An 18262-nucleotide genomic window follows, 5' to 3' on the forward strand; every position below is an offset into this window, starting at 1 on the left:
TCAAGGTGGCCTTTCTAGTCTTCCAAGAATTCCAGGATCAAGTGATGGGACACTGTGGTGTTGATGAGTGACAACACTGACAACACTATAGTAGTGGCATATGTCAACAAACAGGGCAAGTCTCGTGTACCTCCTGCTGCACCAGTTGACAGTGCAGATGCACGAGTGGGTCATAGCTCACTTGGTGGAGCTGTCGTTCAGATACATTCCAGGCAAGAGGAATGTAGTGACATAGAAGCTCAGCCTCCAGAATCAGGTGATAGGAACCAAGTGGTCTTTTCACATGGACATTGTGGAAAGGTTGTTTGACCTGTGGTAGCACAACAGAAAACTTCAGGTCTTCTGTTCCATAGTGCCGGATCCATGGGCTGCTGCAGAGGACAACCTCGAGGTATACACCTTTCCCCCATTCTGCATGATTTGCAAGGTATTCGCACCCTGCTGATTACCCTGAATCTTTGGATGACTCTGGTGGCTCCCAAATGGCCACAGGTGTTTGGTACCCTGACCTTCTAGCTCTTTTCTCTGAGGCACCAAGAGAGCTTCCCTCCTGGCACGACCTTCTATGTCAGCCACACATAGAACGGTACCACTTTCAGTACAGTCCTTGTGTCTTCACAGCTGGAGGTTATCCACCATCTCTTGCAAGTGAGAGGCGTTTCTTACCGAGCAGCAACAGAGATGACAGGATACCTCAGACAATCCTCTGCAGCAGTATACCAAGGAAAGTGGGCCACCTTCTGTGGATGGTGTCATGGACAGGGTCTCTCTCCTGTCAGAGCTTCTCTTCAGCAGGTCACGGACTTCTTAGTCTTCCTTTGCCAAGAGAAGCTCCTCTCTATATCTGCAGTTAAAGGCTGCAGGTCTGCCTTGGGCCTAGTCTTGAAACTGAGGGGTGTGGATATCGCCTCCTCTATGGAGGTATCTTTGCTCAGGAGGAGCTTTGAGAGGTCTTGCTCACCAAGAGAAATCATGCCCCTTGAGTCATCCTTCTTATGAGACTCATTGAGTCATCAGACAATGATCTGACCCTCAAGACAGTCATTTTTGCTTGCCCTGGCATTGGCGAAGAGAATAGAACTTCATGGTCTTTCTTTCAATGTGAAACACTCGAGGGGATGGGGATCGGTTATGCTCGATTTCATCCCGGACTTTGCAGGGAAGACTCAGAACCGTTCGGTCCTTGACACTAACTTCGAGACCTTTACGATCCCCTACCCAGAGGACTTCTATGGAAATGACCCTGATGAGATCCTGCTTTGTCATGTTAGAGTGCTACGGCTCTATCTGGAGAGAACTCAGTATCTCCGGCCTGATTGTTGATGCTTCTTCATTAGCACCGAGGTGACCAAGAAAGAATTGTCCAGGAACACTATTTCTTTTTGGTTTTGTGAAGTGATTAAGAAAGTGATGGTTCGGACACTATTTTTTTATTTCTATCTAGAAGTAAGAGTTTAAGGAGCAGAAATGTTGCTGACATGTCAATGTATAGCCTCATCATCCTACATTTACGAGTGAATTTGGTAAGTCGTATACTTTACTATACTTGAAGCTATTTGCCTTCAAATAAAAATTTCCAAAATGTCCGAATCATCCCCACCCATGATGATGATTCGGACAAGAACATGGGATGATTCGGACAGTTATTATAATTGATATTTACCTTCAAGTCAGATGATAAATGAAACAAATACCATACGAAATGTTTAACTGAAATACTCAAAATCAACTTCAAAGATTATTCTCTCCCTTAGTGATTGGCAGAGAGAAAATGTAACTGAAATCCACGATGATTGCTGAGAATAAATATTAAAGTTGGCTTAAAGAATATTGTATCTGTCAAAACAAAAATTAAATGAAATATCCTCGCCTGCCAATGATTAAATAACCGAAATATGCTTGTATTTATTATCTCCATGAGTAAACACCAAACACAAAATGTAACTCAAATATATGAAATTTGTTGTGCCTAAATTTTATTTAATGTTGGCCAAATGAACTTTGAAATACCCCTGTTTTCTTTGCTGAACTGAAATTGGAAGCATTCCAATTACTGCCTCTTTACCAACAGTTGCTTTATCCTCAATTTAAGGAAATGTAAAACTATTAGTAGCAAATGATTTTCTTAAATAAGAGGTCTGAAATTCATCATATGCATCTAAATTGCTGGTTAATTTACCTACATAATAGACTTAGCTGCATCTATTCCACTGGAACTATTCCAACAAGAACAAAGTCTCACTACTCTGGGAATTTATCAATGAAACCAACTTCTGTGTGTCTGATCTCCTCTTCCAAGATGTCAAAACAATTATTGTTAAGCTCAGCTGTCAAGAGATCTTCAAGACGATGATGAAGGTCTTCATCACTGGTTTGGTCCTCTGTGTTTAACTTTTTAGTATTTTTTTTCTTGCTTTTTTATGTTGTTAAGGTATCATTTCCAAACTTTATTTCCTTCTTGGCTGGGATTTTTGGCTTTTACTTCTGTTCTTTCTGTTTACATTCAAGCTTTTCTGGAGTGTCCATTGCAATCATGCATCTTCCCTGCTTTCTGCTTTTAGCTGCCTCCTTCCTCTCTCTCTCTCCTGCTTTTGGAAATGGTCGAATACTCTCAGGAGAAAACTGCTGTTGTGATGATGGTGCAGGTTGTTGTGCTTGTAGGTGGTGAAAACCCTCCTGGTCAACCCTGTTTCTATCTTTCTTCACATAATCATGTTCTACCTGAACCACCCTTTTCTCGAAAGTCTTAAAGTGTATTTCTATAGCAGCAGCAGCAGCAGCAGCAGCAGCAGCAGCAGCAGCAGCAGCATCCCTTGCCCTATTGGTTTTCTTCTTATACTCACATCCCATGATAGGCTTTAAGGAACTAGAATCAATCTGAAGCAAAGGATAGGCTATTTTTTGTAATGAGGGGTCCTATGATGGGTTTATGAGTTGCTTTATAAGGTAATGAGGGGCTAATGAATGGATACACAAAATATAACTTAAATATTGTTAGTGAAAATCTTTTGTTTCTTAGTCGGAATCTATAATTAGTAAAGCATTCACTAGGAGGGATGATTCAGACACGTCTGAATCATCCCTACCCTAGACTGTCCGAACCATCCCTCAGAGATCATAACCATTAGATGACACTCTCAGCCCTATGTCCTTTGAGATTACAGGTGGGTAACAGCTACAACATCTTTGTCATACAGTACAAATTCACACCCAAACTGATCATCAACTTCCTTATCATATTCACAACACCACGCCTAATGATTCAAGCGTCAAAAATTACATAGGAAATAAGAAAAACCACAAAATTTAACCTCTATACTAAAGTATGCGCCATCTCTCAACCAATAGTAAACAAACTCTCGCTATTTTACGTGATTTTTTGGAGCTGAGGGCCCCTTACGCTTTCCAGGAAATGTGCTGTCCAGACCATCCCACTGTCTGAATCATCACCACTCTCCCCTACTCCTCCATAGGAAAGAACGGCACCAGTACTTTTCACCTGAGTGTTCACAAAGTTAGTGATATTGGTCCCTCCCTCGCATTTTGCAACAACCTGTTAGTTACTCAGGCACTGAAAGGAGGGGTTGGGTCTAATCAGACCAATTTCACTACTTTCTACCTTCAGGATATAGCCCATAAATCCTAGGACACTTTTTCCTTGGGACCCGTGGTGGCTGGTCAACAAGTTGTGTAGTTTACCCAGCTCCTTTAAAAAGGACAAGGTTGGTATCTCACCTCCTTTTGATTGATCGGGTAATGAATGCAAAGTGTGAATGTGAGGGTGACTGGCTCTCTTCTTTCCTCTTTTCATTCCTCTCTCTTCCTTCGTGCAGAGAGTCAAGTCCATCACAAGCTGGAACTGAAGGCCTGTGCAGGTAAGATTGTAGGCAGTACCCAGTTATCGGCGAACTCTGTTAATGGCAATCCAGTTTTATGGTGCTTGTTTATCACCATAAAATTGGCAATTTATAGCACTATAACGGGCTGAGTTTTAGTTAACAGCGCTACAGCATACCTAAGAGGTACCATTAACCGGTTATCAGCGCCATTGACTGAAACTCGGCACCATAAGTGGCATAAATTGCCGTGTTGCGGTTAACTGCGGTTTTCGTTTATCAACACCCTGCCGAGAACGGAACCCCTGCTGATAACTGGGGACTGCTTGTATATGATTGAGTAGCCTTTCTATATTCTTTGATTAGATTATAGAAGCATATATCCATCAACCCCCAATTTCCCTAGCAAGGGGGGAATGGGGGCCTGACATTAGACAAACGCAATTTGGCTAAATGACTCTGACAATAAGGTTATTTTGTTTGCTTTTTTTCATTATCCTATTTCTGTTTAGCCCTTGGTATGACAAAAGTCCTAAGTCTTCTGCTTGTCACAATTGGCACATAGGCCACAGCAATGATTCAGAATGTTTTTTCAGACAAACACAGTAGTTTTTTGTCTTCTATATATTTTTTTCTAATTCGTAAAATGTTTAACTACTAGTTGTTAAACCCGAATTGGAGTGAATGCTAAAATCTTTGCCTGCCCTGATAGCCCTGCTTCCAGGGTAAAGAGAAGAGTTCCTCTCTGAACCAACCCTCGCAGTGACAAGAAGTGATTCATCAAGCAGTACATCCCTGTTTGTTGACACAGATAAAGACTTCCAGCCTTCATTACAACGGGAATCAGAGGACCATCTATAACCTAGGAAGTTATCTCTTCCTGTCTAAATGTGTTGTCTTCCATTTTATATGGGCTTCATGTCTGAGACACACTCAGTGTTGTGGAGTGTTTTTGGCCTACTTTGAAGCAAAGATAATTAATTATATAGGAAGAGCCTCTTCCTCCTTAGTTTTCAGAGGTTTTTTGCTATTTATGCCCATTCTGCTATTAGACTATCATATTTTTTTATGTAAGTTTACAAAATGTCGAAATTTTCAATACCTTGAGACCCTTTTAGTGGCTGGCATGGCAGCGTGGAAGGAGGCATTGGATGTTCTCCATTTCAGTAAGGTGTTGAGTTTGAAGAGCCAGGGTGTACAGTGTACCTGGAGCACCCATCAATCTCAGTGGATGGGTCATGACTTTATTTCAGAGTAGGTGTCAGTGTTTCCTGGTGGTTTTATTTCAGTGCTGCACCCGGGGCAAGGGTGGGCACTTATCATACTTTGCTAACCATGGGAGCATTCCCCTTGCTGCAAAGTTCCCCCTAAGTAGGAGGTGATCCTTGGCACTACCACCACTCCACTATGAGTTAAGATGACCACCAACCAGAGGCAGTAGCTATTCATCTGCATGGCTCTCTGATAGGAATGACAAGCTTTGTTTTTTTAATGCTAGCAACAACTTTTCTATTTCAAATTCATTACATGACTTAATGCTTTGGAGTAGAATATGTCCTTGATCCCACCTCCATTCACTGTGAAGTCAGCATCGATAACCGAAACTTCGTCCATTATGGCACCATAAATCACTGAATTTATGGTGCTAGATGAGCGCCATAGAACCAGATCACCATAAACTGAGTCTGCCAATAACCAGGGACTTCCTATAATTACTGGGTTAGTCACATATACAAAAATGATATTTTTATAATAAAATAAGTTTTTGTATATACTTACCAGTAATTATATGACTGGAGCCAACATAATTACTAAGTAAGTATATAAAAAAACCTGATTTTATTATAAAGATATGATATATTTAGTTCATATTAATGTGGATGTACCCAGAATATTAACAGTATGGAAATTTAACCCATACAGAACTTGTGTTTTCAGGTTCATACAGGGACACAAAAGACAGGAATGGGAAAAATTAAATTTGTTCACACATGTATAGCACTGCATTAGTCTAACATTTGCACTGAATTTTCAAGTGTTAAGTGTACAATATAATTGGTACTGTATTGTGTATAGTAAACTTCTATGTTTTAATGAAAATCACTTCTCTTTGCCACAGATAACCTGTTTTGTTATAAATGATCACTGGTAATCTGTGAAGGAACATGTTTTCTATGGATCGAGTTAACTTTCCTCAATAACATACTCTAGGTAAGTGATATAAAAGTGAAGTAATTACAATAAGAGAGTGTCCTTATATTGAATCTTGAGTCACTTAATGACACAATTGCATTGTTGACGACCCAGGCTGTGAGTTATTCACGATGCACTGACTGACATTTTTGGCAGCTTTCATCTTGTTACTTTGAGCTTTTGTTTTAAATGTTAACATACCACAAACTGCAGATAATCTGTTGTTCCTACACAATACACAAACCCTCGGCCTTTATCATAGGAATTGTCTTCAGCAAAGCCATTAAACTTTTAACAAGCTGGTTCAGCAGTTAACTACTGAACAACCGGGTGGGAGTCCCACCCTCCTGGTCGGTAGAGTGTTACTTTACCTTCAGCTGTGAATGTGCTGCATGCTGCCCTCATCCCTGCTTGCCGTTTGCTTCACTTTGTTTGCTTTGCTAAACATCACTCTTTCCTGGTGGGGTTAGTATTCTTTTTATTCAAGGGTCTTACCAAGAAGTTTATTGAGCTGTAGGATCCTTACCGTGGCAGACCAAATTCAAACTTTCGTGGTGGCGTCACTATTGCTAGTGTAGGTGGCAGGTAACTGCCCACTTCCAATAAACAGGTATAACAACACCGCTCCCTTCAATTCGATTTTTTCCAGCGTCAATGTAAACATTGGTGGTTTTTTCACTTACCTGTGATTCTGTGACATACTATTTTATTGTGGCTTAGTTTATTTCAATTAGCTTAGCTATTTTGATTATTTTTGCTGCCATTTATTCTCAAACTGTCAGATTCTAGTTCATCTGGGGTATGGTTTTGCACCGATGGGTGTATGTAAAACTAGACTGGTTAATGAGATTTATGATTCCCATTCTAGATGCACTAAATGTCAGGGTCAGGAGTGTAATGGAGAGTTAACATGTTCTGAGAGTCAGGAAAGGGAGGAGGAGAAATGGAAGCTGTGCATTTCTCATGTTGAGAAAGTTGCTAAAGATAGGAAGAGGAAGGCAGCCTTTACAGCTGAAAGTAAGGCTATAAAAACCCACTTTTCCTTTTACATTAGGAATTACTTTCAGCATAGGCTAGGATACGGCCATTAAATTCTTGAACAAGATGATTAGGCCGTACCTAACATCCGGTAGGCGGGTAGGCCCACCTGCCCAGATGTAAACAATACACTTTGATTTTCGGCTGTCTTCCAATAAAGATGTATGTTTTTGAGCTCCTGCTGTGATATTGGTCCTCATTGAAGAGGTACTGTTCCTCTGCTAGAAATCATATTCATTTGCTGCTTTTATCCTGGAGTTTCATCTGAACAACGTCTTTGCAGCTGCCTTGTAATTATTAAATCTACTTCTGCTGGTAAATGTGCCTCATCATGAAGAAGTAGTTTGGCAGAATTTAGAGAAGTTGAGGAGGAAGAGAGCTCATCAAGTGTAGTCATCATCCTATTTGTAATCATCATATTTCTTCAACCTCCACCCCTTCGACATCTAAGACTCCCTACTGAAGAAGGAGAAGGTAGTCTACCTCCTCTGTCCTCCGTTGGCTCGCCTGTTCCTTCTGGAACAAGAACTGTCACGCTGTCCCCAGGGTCTAGCATGTTGGGAGCTGTAGAATTGCAAACTTCAGTTCACACTTCTGTTGCTATTCCTAGAGGTTCTGCCCCTAAGACTAGATCCATGTCGGGTGCTCATTCATGAGATTCCCTGAGTGCATGCAAATCTACAGATTCGTGTGTGTCTAGAGTCAATGACACAGAGTCCGCTCACTATCACGGCTGAGGCACTGAGAGGAAGAAAGGAGTAGGTCACTCAGGTGACCCATGCCTTGCCGGTTATCGCTCTTGGCGGTGATGACTGGTACCCAGGGTTGATATGATGGTCCTGCTGGACCCTACATACAGTTAGACCAGTAGGGAGTCCCCCATTCAGTCCTCTTGAGAGGTTTCAGCCTCAGCAAGGACTGGGATGTGTAGGAGGATGGTATTGACCCACACCAGTCATTTGCATGCTCAACTCCACCTAGGCCATGGCGACCAGTCTCAGTGGTGGCAAATGTTTCTCCTACCATTCGAGAGTTTTGTAAACTATCCTTAGGAAATCGTTTCTCCAGGGCAGAACGCTCTCCTAGACTCATGTCGCTGCCAATCAATGCAGGTTGATGGCTGCCCACGATTCATTTCTCCGGCTAGTTCTGCTAGCAAGGTGACCGAAAGTGTTCACTCCTCCTCACTACCCTTCCCTCTACTTCCTATGGTTTACACTAGGAGGGGCGAGGTGAATAGGAGGGATCCTGCAGAGTGCTGTCTGGAGGATTCAGCATCAGCATCGAAGGACTACATTCCTGGAAGGATCTTAGAGTCCCATCTGATATACATCCACATCATGCTGGAAGGATATTCTGTCACTGACGGAGAAACTCTCACCGTCTTGACATCTGGTGTTTAGATTCTTAGATTTGAGCACCAGGAGACTATGTTCTCCCTGGCTTTTCACTCCTTTGGAAGGGTTTCAATTTGTTGCCCCCTATGGGTCTGGCATTTTAGGAGCTTCGAGTGTATATTTCTGTTGAACTGTACTCGCATTCAAGTCTTAAATGCTCCCCCCATATATAAAAACATATATGACTGGTTTTTATTCCTGTTCCTCCTCAATTTCTACAGGAGTTTAGGAGGGGCCCCTCCCCGATGACAAATTTGACGAGATTCGGGGGTCCCCCCCCCCCCCCCCCCGTGCTGTGGGGGGATCAGAAGCTTGAAAAACAAGCAGCAAACCTCGCCCCCCCACATAAACTTAATCAATCCAGCTACCAAACTCACCTTCAGTCCACACTTTCCTCTTTACACTACAGAATACACGCAGGACAATTGACCTATACCTACACACCGAACAAAAATAAAAAAAAAAAACACACACAAACACATGTAACTTACTTAACTCCACCAGATACTCCGGCTATGCTGTGCTGTTTGCCGGTTGAGGTCACGGAGATGACCAACAACAACAAAGACCACAAACCAAGAACCATAACCCTACAACCTCAACAACTACAACAGCAACCAAGGACCACAACCCAACAACACAACACCCAAGGACCACAACAACCAAGGAATACAATCACAAAAAAGACCACTGCACAAACAATCACCAACACATAATAACACACAACAGGCAACACGCACACCCAACCAACACACCAAGAAATCACAACAGCTCACCAACAACAACCCTCAACAACTCACAACCACACCAAGAAACCACAACAGCCCCCAACAACAACAGCAACCCTCAACTATAACAACTCACATATAACTCAACAGAGACTCAAGCACAACAAAATTCAACAGCACAGGCACAACAACTCCCAAGCAAAACAACACCAAACTTAACAAAGCAAACAACAAATCAACATCACAACTCAACTGACTTTCAATTCCTTCAAGAGACTGCTGCCACATCACTTGACTCTCACAGCTTCTGACTGAAGACTGACCAAAGACTCACTCAAAACACAGAACTCTGATCTCTAACAGCACCAGCAGACAACCAAGAACTCGCCAACAGCCAATCCACTCGTTAACTATCCATACACCGATTACACCCTCTCTCTCTCTCTCTCTCTCTCTTTCTCTCTCTCTCTCTCTCTCTCTCTCTCTCTCTCACACACACACACACACACAGACGTTTGTCAAATGGAACTCCATAACTCCTCCATAGTGCTGAGCACTTAAATTCTTTCGATTTTCCAGCACTATCCAAATGTTTTGTTCTTCTATGATCTGCAAATACTTGGGCGAGACAAGAATTCCCAATTATTGTTATTACAATAGCCAGGAATCTCACTGAATGCTCGAATTTCTTGGAATTTCTGGAATTCTTAGATTGTTTTTATGGTTTTCTGTGATATTCAAACACTTGGATGAGATGGCACCCCTGATAATTGTTATTGAAAAAAGTGGGAATCTCGCTAAGGGATTAAATTCCTTGGAATTTCTACCGTTCTCAGAGTGATTGGTTTTTTTCTGTATTTTCCAAAAACACCTTGGGCAAACGGTATTCCCAATAATTTTAACAATAAACGGGAGTTCCTTACCAAGAACCTGGATTGCTTTTTTTCGCTGGCGCATGCTGAGTGCTCGGCTTCATCATGTTGCCGAGACACAAGGGCGGGACGAGACAAGGCCCGCTTATTGACTTGCAAAAGTCGGGTTTTCCCGCCGAGCTTGGGAAGTCTTATGAATTCTAGTGCTCACTGAGTTGCTCACTATCACGAGTGCTTAGGACAGCGATACGAGCCTTTACCAGTATAGATGAGTTCACTCCTCAGTCTGGGTTGGAGTTATCCAATGCTTGATAATGTCTTGGACCTTAGGGTCTGAACACGTAAGACAGCAGACACAGAATCCCTCTTTATTCTTCTTCTTGGAGCTTCGCCTCGAAGGAAAACTGTTAATTAGGAAGAAGTGATAGATCTTTGTTGATGACTACCACTCATAATTATGTAGTGGTGATCTGCTCAGCTCACTTGACTCGGCTTGGCCAGCCAGCCTGCCGAGCTGAGTGCTCAGCTCTACCGAACGAACTGTCTGCTCTTGATCAATGCGGTCCCTTGTCATGACATAGCCACCCTCCCTGCCGTTGTTGCAGTGAGTTTTCACAGGAGTCATCGTCTTTGTCATCTCACTCCTCGACTCCCTCATCGAAGGCTTCCATAGCCTAATAAAAGGAAGGTAGTTTCTCCACCCCCAAGAAGTCTCGCCTCAAGACTTCTAAGTCTGCACCTTTACCCCTCCCAGGGAAGAAGCAAGGTTGGCTGTCTCTTCCGCTCACCTGCTCCTTCTGGAGTGGGAACCAAGACACTATTCCTAGAATATTATGTCTTGAGAGCCTCTGGAATTCAAACCCAGGTTTGTTATCTTGTCTCTGGTTCCAAGGGCGTTGCTCATGGAAATGGGGATGTGTCTGGTACTCTTATATGTGTCACTCCAAGTGCACAACCTCCAACGGGGTGTTGTACACCCACAGTCAGTGATGGGTAGTCTTTCTACCATCATGACTGTGGTGCAGGAATGGTTTATTCTTCAAGTGCCAAGATCGATGTCATTGTCTATTGGGACAAGGCACCTGAAGGAGATAGGAGAGGTTCTCTGTTTAGTCCTGTTTTTGAGGTTCGATCAAGGAGAAGATAGATGTATAGTAAGATGTGGCAAGTTCACGCCAGCCTGTTACTGCATTTAACTCCACGCAAACTTTCGCTCGCATTTGAGAGATAGAAATTGTTGTAGGGAATGAATGCTTCGTTTGACAGAATTCAGAGAAGAGCGGTCAAGAACAGTTTATCTTCCTCTCTTTTTTCCCCTTACTTTCTACAATATGTTTTTGGTTCAATCTTAGGATCTTACCGAACATACGACAATATGTTAGGAAAGACAGCGCCGAGAAGTTTGAATGCCTCTACCAGTGCTACTTTTTTGGGAAAAACCAGTTTTTTTTTTTGTTGGGCTTGGAACTAGTTCATGTTCGGTGTCCCCCCCCCGTTGGAAAGACTGAAAAAGAAAGTAAATGGGGCATGGTGTCCTATGCCCACAGTTATTATTATCACCATAGAATCGTCCCCTTCTGGACAGCTTCACCTTCACTCTCTTCATTCGAGAATGAAAGAGGTTTGCTTACAGTCCTCATTCTTGTCATTCGAATGAAGAAGAATTAGGCTGGAGCTCAATTTACAGGAACCTACAAATATACTAGTATGTTCTCCTTACGATATGCGTATGTCCGAGTAATAGCCGCAATATCTGTAAGTTAATTCTTTTGGTATGTGACCGAGACAAATAATATCTTCTCCTAATCAACCTAAAACTCAGGACAAGCCTTTCAGGCCTCCCAAGAGTTTCCAATTTTAATTTTGAGACGACTATTAGTATTGTTTTGCCAGCAACACCACAGCATTTGCATTATCACCAAACAAGAGGGTTTGTTTCTCTACCATTTCAGTTAAAATGCAGATTCTGAGTGATTCTTTTTGCGCTCGATCCTTCTAGCCAAATGTCATTTTCCTTCCAATATGGAATGCACTACCAGGCAACTCAGTATAAGGAGTCGAGCAAGGGCCAGAGTACTGCCCTTCTTATCTGAAGATTCTATTCATCTAGCATTGATTCTCCTCCCCCCTTTCGAGGATTAACTACCAATCCGAATCTCTCCCTGCTCAGCCATCACATACTTAGGTCTCTGGTTGCCTCGGAATTCATCACATAAGGCCCATGTCTCGTCCTCTACTTTTGCTGTTGTGGGAATTTTCAGTGACAGAGATATATCTTTACTAGACTCATTATCATCTTTCTGTTTACCACACAGTAGTCTTCAGTTCCATAATGACCTGCCCCACTGGCCACTGCGATGGTGGCATAGAATGATTTTCTTCAGATAATTTGAGCTTTTTTCTTCTAATAATGTATTTTCTAATTTGTAAGGAGTTCAATTATTCTTTTGTTCATCCAAGATTGAAATTGAATAACGGAGGACTTCCCCTGTTTTCCTGCCCGACTAACTCTGCTTCCAGAGTAGATAGAAAAGTTCTTCCCTGATCCAACCCACAAAATGCAGTTCTTCAGGCAGTACAATCCTTGTGTTTTCATTATTAAAAGACACTCCACCTTCATTGCAAGCAGCAACTTTCTCGCCCATCGGCAATAAAATAGCGGAATAACTTTTTCAGTCCTCTGTAAAACACCAGGGATTAGAGCTGTCTTCACTGGTTGGTGTCATCAATGGGACTTTCTATGATTAGAATCTTGAGAGTTCACTTCTCTCCGATTCCAGCTGTGAAGACGTAGGTCACATTCACCTTAGCCATTCACTAAGTAGTATTGTTTCTTATTCTATGAGATTCAATAACTGATGAGAAACTTCTCTGTGTCTTACCATCACAGAGTCCTCAGTCTCCAGAAAGCATTTCATTCTCATCTAATGTGCACATACTCACTAGAATCATCATCTCGTCTCTCGACCATCATTGGTAAAGAAGATAGATGATTTTGCATGGTTCGTTCTCAGCTTCACCTTCAAAATGCGGGTGTCATGTCATGACTAACCCGTCTCGGATGAGCGAGTCCGACTCCTTAGAAGGAATCGAAACCCTTCACTGAGTGTTGATACCTTTATCCACTGCTGACTTCCAATGCAGAAGTTTCTAATGACGTGTCTTCCTCTGAGTCGTATGAGATTGTGAGAAACTCCTCTGCAGTTTGATATATCCACTGTATGCTCTCTCAGAGAGTGAGCAGCGCTGATGGCTTGGTACTTTTCATCTCCAAAGAATATATCGGATCAGAAGAAAGATTTGGTTTCATTACAACCACATTTATATCTTTCTTCCTTCAGGTCTTCCCACAATAATGCAAACCATTCCCAGAACTTTTCATTAATGCCTCCAACTTTCAATATTCTTCCCAGGCCTTTTTTGGATGAGTTATGATTCCTCACCAATTTCGAAAAGGCCCAGAAGTCTGACTCTTGATCATGCAGCAGCTATACACTGATCAAGTTGTCAGAGGCAGGGCACTCCTCCGCGCTCTTATGACCAGGAGGAATAGCCTAGGTATGCTGAACTCCAGTCAGTTCTGGAGGCTCACTCACATTCCTCCCACCAATCAGTGTCTTCCCAATGTAATGGACCGAGGGTTTGAATATCATGTAGGAACAAATCACAGTTTTTGCGTGGTGCAATGAAAAATTGAGCGATGGTGGTGGGGTGATTTATTCATCCCGGTAGGTACTGCCATGCCATTAACCCTTAAACGCCGACTGGACGTATTTTACGTCGACATTTTTTGTCTCTCGGGTGCCGACTGGACGTATTTTACGTCGACATACAAAAGTTTTTTTTAAAAATTCGCGGAAAAAAATACTTTTAGGCCTACCAGCCGAAAACTCTTGAATCACGCGCCTTGGGGGATGCTGGGAGTTCACGGATCAAGGTGTTGTTTTGTTTACAATCGTTACGCAGGCGCGCAAGCGCGAATTTCTTTCTTGCCGCACTAAAAAGTATCTGTGACACATCTCTGAAATTATTTCGTCACTTTGACATAATTTTTGTACCATTTTAAATTAGCTGTTACATAGAGTATTATATATGAAAATGTGCGCATTTTATGTAGAATACACAAAAAAAAATACTCATGATTGTAGCTTTTATCAGTTTTAAGATATTTTCATATAAATAACGATAATGTGCCCAAAATTTCAACCTTCGGTCAACTTTGACTCTACCGAAATGGTCAAAAAAATGCAATTGTAAGCTAAAACTCTTATATTTTAGTCAATATTCAATCATTTAACTTAATTTTGCAACTAATTGGAAGTCTCTAGCACAATATTTCGATTTATGGTGAATTTATGAAAAAACTTTTTCCTTACGTCCGCGCGGTAAACTCTTCGAAAATAATCATACATGCGATTGTGGTAATGTTTGCACCATTTTAAATTAGCCGTTACATAAAGTTTATATATGAAAATGTGCGCAATTTCATGCACAATACAACTAAAAACAACCCATGGTTGTAGCTTTTATCAATTTTGAAATATTTTCATATAAAAAATGATAAGTGACAAATTTCAAACCTTCGGTCAATTTTGACTCTACCGAAATGGTCGAAAAAACGCAATTGTAAGCTAAAACGCCTATATTCTAGTAATATTCAAGCATTTACCTTCATTTTGCAAACAAATTGGAAGTCTCTAGCACAATATTTCGATTTATGGTGAATTTATGAAAAAAAATAACATTTTCTTTGTTACGTTACCGCGCGGTAACTCTTCCGAAAAAAAATCATACGTTGCGATTGTGGTAATGTTTTTCACCATTTTAAAATTAGCCCCGTTAACATAAACGTAGTATATGAAAATGTGCGCAATTTCATGTTAATAAATACAACAATAAATAGTTGAAGGTTTTAGGCTATTCTCATTTTCGAAATATTTGCATATAAATCACGATAAATAGAAAAAAAACCACGTTCGGTCAAATTTGACTCTACCGAAATGGTCGAAAAACGCAATTGTAAGATAAAACTCTTACAGTCTAGTAAGATTCAGTCATTTATCTTCATCGTGAAACAAATTCGAAGTCTCTTAGCACAATATTTAAATTTATGGTGAATTTTTAAAAAAATTTCCTTCCCTCCGCGCGCGGATTCTCCGCCACAAATCTCCGAAATGCGTAAGTCCCATTCTCGGAATATTTGCTCCCGTTCATATTAGGCATTTCATAGAGTTTTATATATGAAAATGTGCGCAATTTCATGTAGAATAAAACGAAAAATATTTGAAAGTTGTAGCTTTTCTTATTTCCGAAATAATTGCATATAAAAAAATATATATATAAAAAATTCGACATTCGGTCAACTTTAGCTCGTCAGATATGGTCGAAAACTGCATTTGTAAGCTAATATTCTTACAGTATAGTAATATTCAATCATTTGTCTTCATTCTGAAACATATTGGAAGTCTCTAGGACAATATTAGATTTATGGTGAATTTGAAAAAATATGTGTTTTTTTTTTTTTTTACGTAAGCGCGTTACGAATTCATGCATTATTTTGTGATAATATTTTCTCTGTGTGCTTTTATCGTTTTTACAATGTGTTATATATCAAAATGATCGCAATTTAGTGCACATTACAACGAAAAAAAACTAACTTGTTACTTTCAACCGTTTTGCGCACAGCCCGATTTGAATACAATTATATATGAAATTTCGTTTTGCGCTATCATATATCGCAATATTTATTATATGGATAATGTATGAATTTTTTTCATTTCTGATGGTTGCATACTAAACTTCAAGCAATGATAAAAAAAAGGAGCCAAAAATGAACTCTTAATCTTGAAAACTAAGCGCGCTGTGATTTTTTTGAAAAAAAGAAATATTTTTTCCGCTTACGCGCTCACTCTCAAACCCCTCCGGCATACGGGAGTCATTTTTTATTTACCGCTCCGGCGTTTAAGGGTTAAGGTCAATTCAGAGCATCCTGACTAATCCTGGTACTCTGTATCACCTCCTCCTATTTTCATTATTTCTCTCCTTCCTCTGTCCGGATGGATTTTTGTTGATGACCTTAGCATGAATTTGGACACACTCTTACTGTTCTTTGGAGTTGAGGGAGGGTGGAGTGGGACGGCATTGCCTCGCCACCCGTAGAACTGGAGTACCCAACGTGGTCGAGTGAGGGGAAACTTTTATGTCAAACCCTGCATTCGGTGCTAGGTCTGATCTCGATGGACTGACAACCCTCAGGTACTGAATGTGGGGTGTGATATCTAGGTTGTACCCCTAGGGTGCCCCAGTAAGGGAATTGCATCCTCTCAATGGCTCCATGGTGGGTATGGGGAAAACCTAGACGAATGTCTAATTATCATTGTATGAAGAACTTAAAAACCCCAAAATCCTGATGACCACTGCACGGAACCAGACATGGGAAGGACTCTTCAAAAACCAGTGTGTTACACTGGCACCATATATTCCCCATCAAGGGAGAAGAAATTTCGTAGGAAGAAAATCCTTAGAAGAATCTGGAGGGATGTGTCCCTAATGAGTTTGATAAATATCTACCATTACCTTTGAGGATAAAGTTATGAATATTTGAAGTACATAGGGATATTGTAAAATGCTGTGGGAGGGAACCTAAGATATTGCCATATGGTAGAAATAAGCTTTTGGTAGAGACTAGATCATTAGAAGAAAGTGAGAAATTGAAATCTCTGAGTTTACTGGGAGGAGTTCAGGGGCGAATGTAAACCACATGATACCTTCAATCATACCAAGGAATTATATATGCTCCTCATCTTATGATTCATCCTTGAAGAGGAACTGGAAGACGAACTTAAAGATCAGGGGGTATTGAAGGTGGAAAGACTGAAAAAGAAAGTAAATGGGGCATGGTGTCCTATGCCACAGTTATTATTAACTTTCAATTCTTCTAAATTACCAAATTTTGTCAAAGCAGCTTGGTACAGATATAAAGTGAAACAGTACGTGCCGAGACCCAGGAGGTGTTTTTACTGTCAGGAATATGGGCATATAATTGGGTCCTGTAGATCCAGGTTGCAAGGAAACCCTGCAATTTGTGAGCATGGTGATTGCCAGCTGAACCAAAAATGCATTCATTGTGGGGTGGAAGCACACCAGTTCATCCTCGAACTCATGTGATGTTTTCCTTTTTGAGAAAGAAGTACAATATACTAGAGTCCTTGAGAAAGTTACTTTTGCAGAAGCCAGAAGAATAGTACTGAACAAATATATAAGACCAGGGGTATCTTTTGCAAGTGTTGCTGCAAATAGACAACAATTGAGAAGGAGGAAAGTTAATTCGAATACTATTTCAAACTCATTTAGAACAGGTGGAAAAATTCAAAAATCCCATGTAAAAGAGAGTAGCAGCAAAAACAACTTGGGTAAAGCTCATTCTTGGTTGATGTGCAAAATTCTTTGGAAATAGCATCAGCTTTGCCGGTGCACCGGCCTCTTTGGAGGAAGTATCAGCTTTGGCTGGTGCACCGGCCTCTTTGGAGGCAGCATCAGCTTTGGCTGGTGCACCGGCCTCTTCGGAGGCAGCATCAGCTTTGGCTGGAGCACTGGCCTCTTCGGAGGCAGCATCAGCTTCGGGTGGTGCACCAGCCTCTTTGGAGGCAGCATCAGCTTTGGCTGGCGCACCAGCCTCTTTGGAGGCAGCATCAACTTTGTCTGGTGCACTGGCCTCTTTAGAGGCAGCATCAGCCTTGGCTGATGCATCAACCTCTTCGGAGGCAGCATCAGCTTTGGCTGGAGCACTGGCCTCTTCGGAGGCAGCATCAGCTCCGGTTGGTGCACCAGCCTCTTTGGAGGCAGCATCAGCTTTGGCTGGCGCACCAGCCTCTTTGGAGGCAGCATCAGCTTTGTCTGGTGCACTGGCCTCTTTGGAGGCAGCATCAGCCTTGGCTGATGCATCAACCTCTTCGGAGGCAGCATCAGCTTTGGCTGATGCATCAGTTTCTTTGGAAGCAGCATCAGTTTTGACTGGTGTAAGTAATTTGGAATATATGTCTGTCCTTGCTGATGTGCATGCCTCTTTTGGGGGGTCACCCTCCTTGGCTGATGTAATGGCTTCTTGGGAGCCTGGAACACCAGCTACAGAGGCAAGCCAGCCAAGAACCAGAAGTTGCTTCCTGTATGAAGGTAGCAATGCCAGTCCCTAAAAGAAA

At 41.6% G+C, this 18262-nt stretch overlaps 1 protein-coding gene and 1 long non-coding RNA gene across 3 annotated transcripts in view; one reads left to right on the top strand and one right to left on the bottom strand.

Annotated features, from left to right (window-relative positions):
* Window positions 1–6558, top strand: part of LOC135204472 (uncharacterized) — a 275319-nt gene extending 268761 nt beyond the window's left edge. The window contains exon 3 of one of the 2 annotated variants that reach the window (XR_010312243.1): window positions 5956–6558. This is a non-coding gene — a long non-coding RNA (uncharacterized LOC135204472). The remainder of the gene's footprint in view (window positions 1–5955) is intronic. The other variant, XR_010312242.1, reaches the window with a different exon arrangement.
* A 10448-nt stretch (window positions 6559–17006) lies between these two features.
* LOC135204579 (skin secretory protein xP2-like) overlaps window positions 17007–18262 on the bottom strand; it is an 8566-nt gene continuing 7310 nt past the window's right edge. Inside the window, exons 3-5 of the mRNA XM_064234733.1 lie at window positions 17970–18252; window positions 17619–17936; window positions 17007–17113 (exon numbers count right to left, since the gene is read on the bottom strand). Coding sequence (XP_064090803.1) covers window positions 17007–17113; window positions 17619–17936; window positions 17970–18252 — 708 coding nt within the window. The remainder of the gene's footprint in view (window positions 17114–17618; window positions 17937–17969; window positions 18253–18262) is intronic.

The sequence above is a fragment of the Macrobrachium nipponense genome, chromosome 47 (assembly GCF_015104395.2).
Source record: "Macrobrachium nipponense isolate FS-2020 chromosome 47, ASM1510439v2, whole genome shotgun sequence".
NCBI lineage: Eukaryota > Metazoa > Arthropoda > Malacostraca > Decapoda > Palaemonidae > Macrobrachium > Macrobrachium nipponense.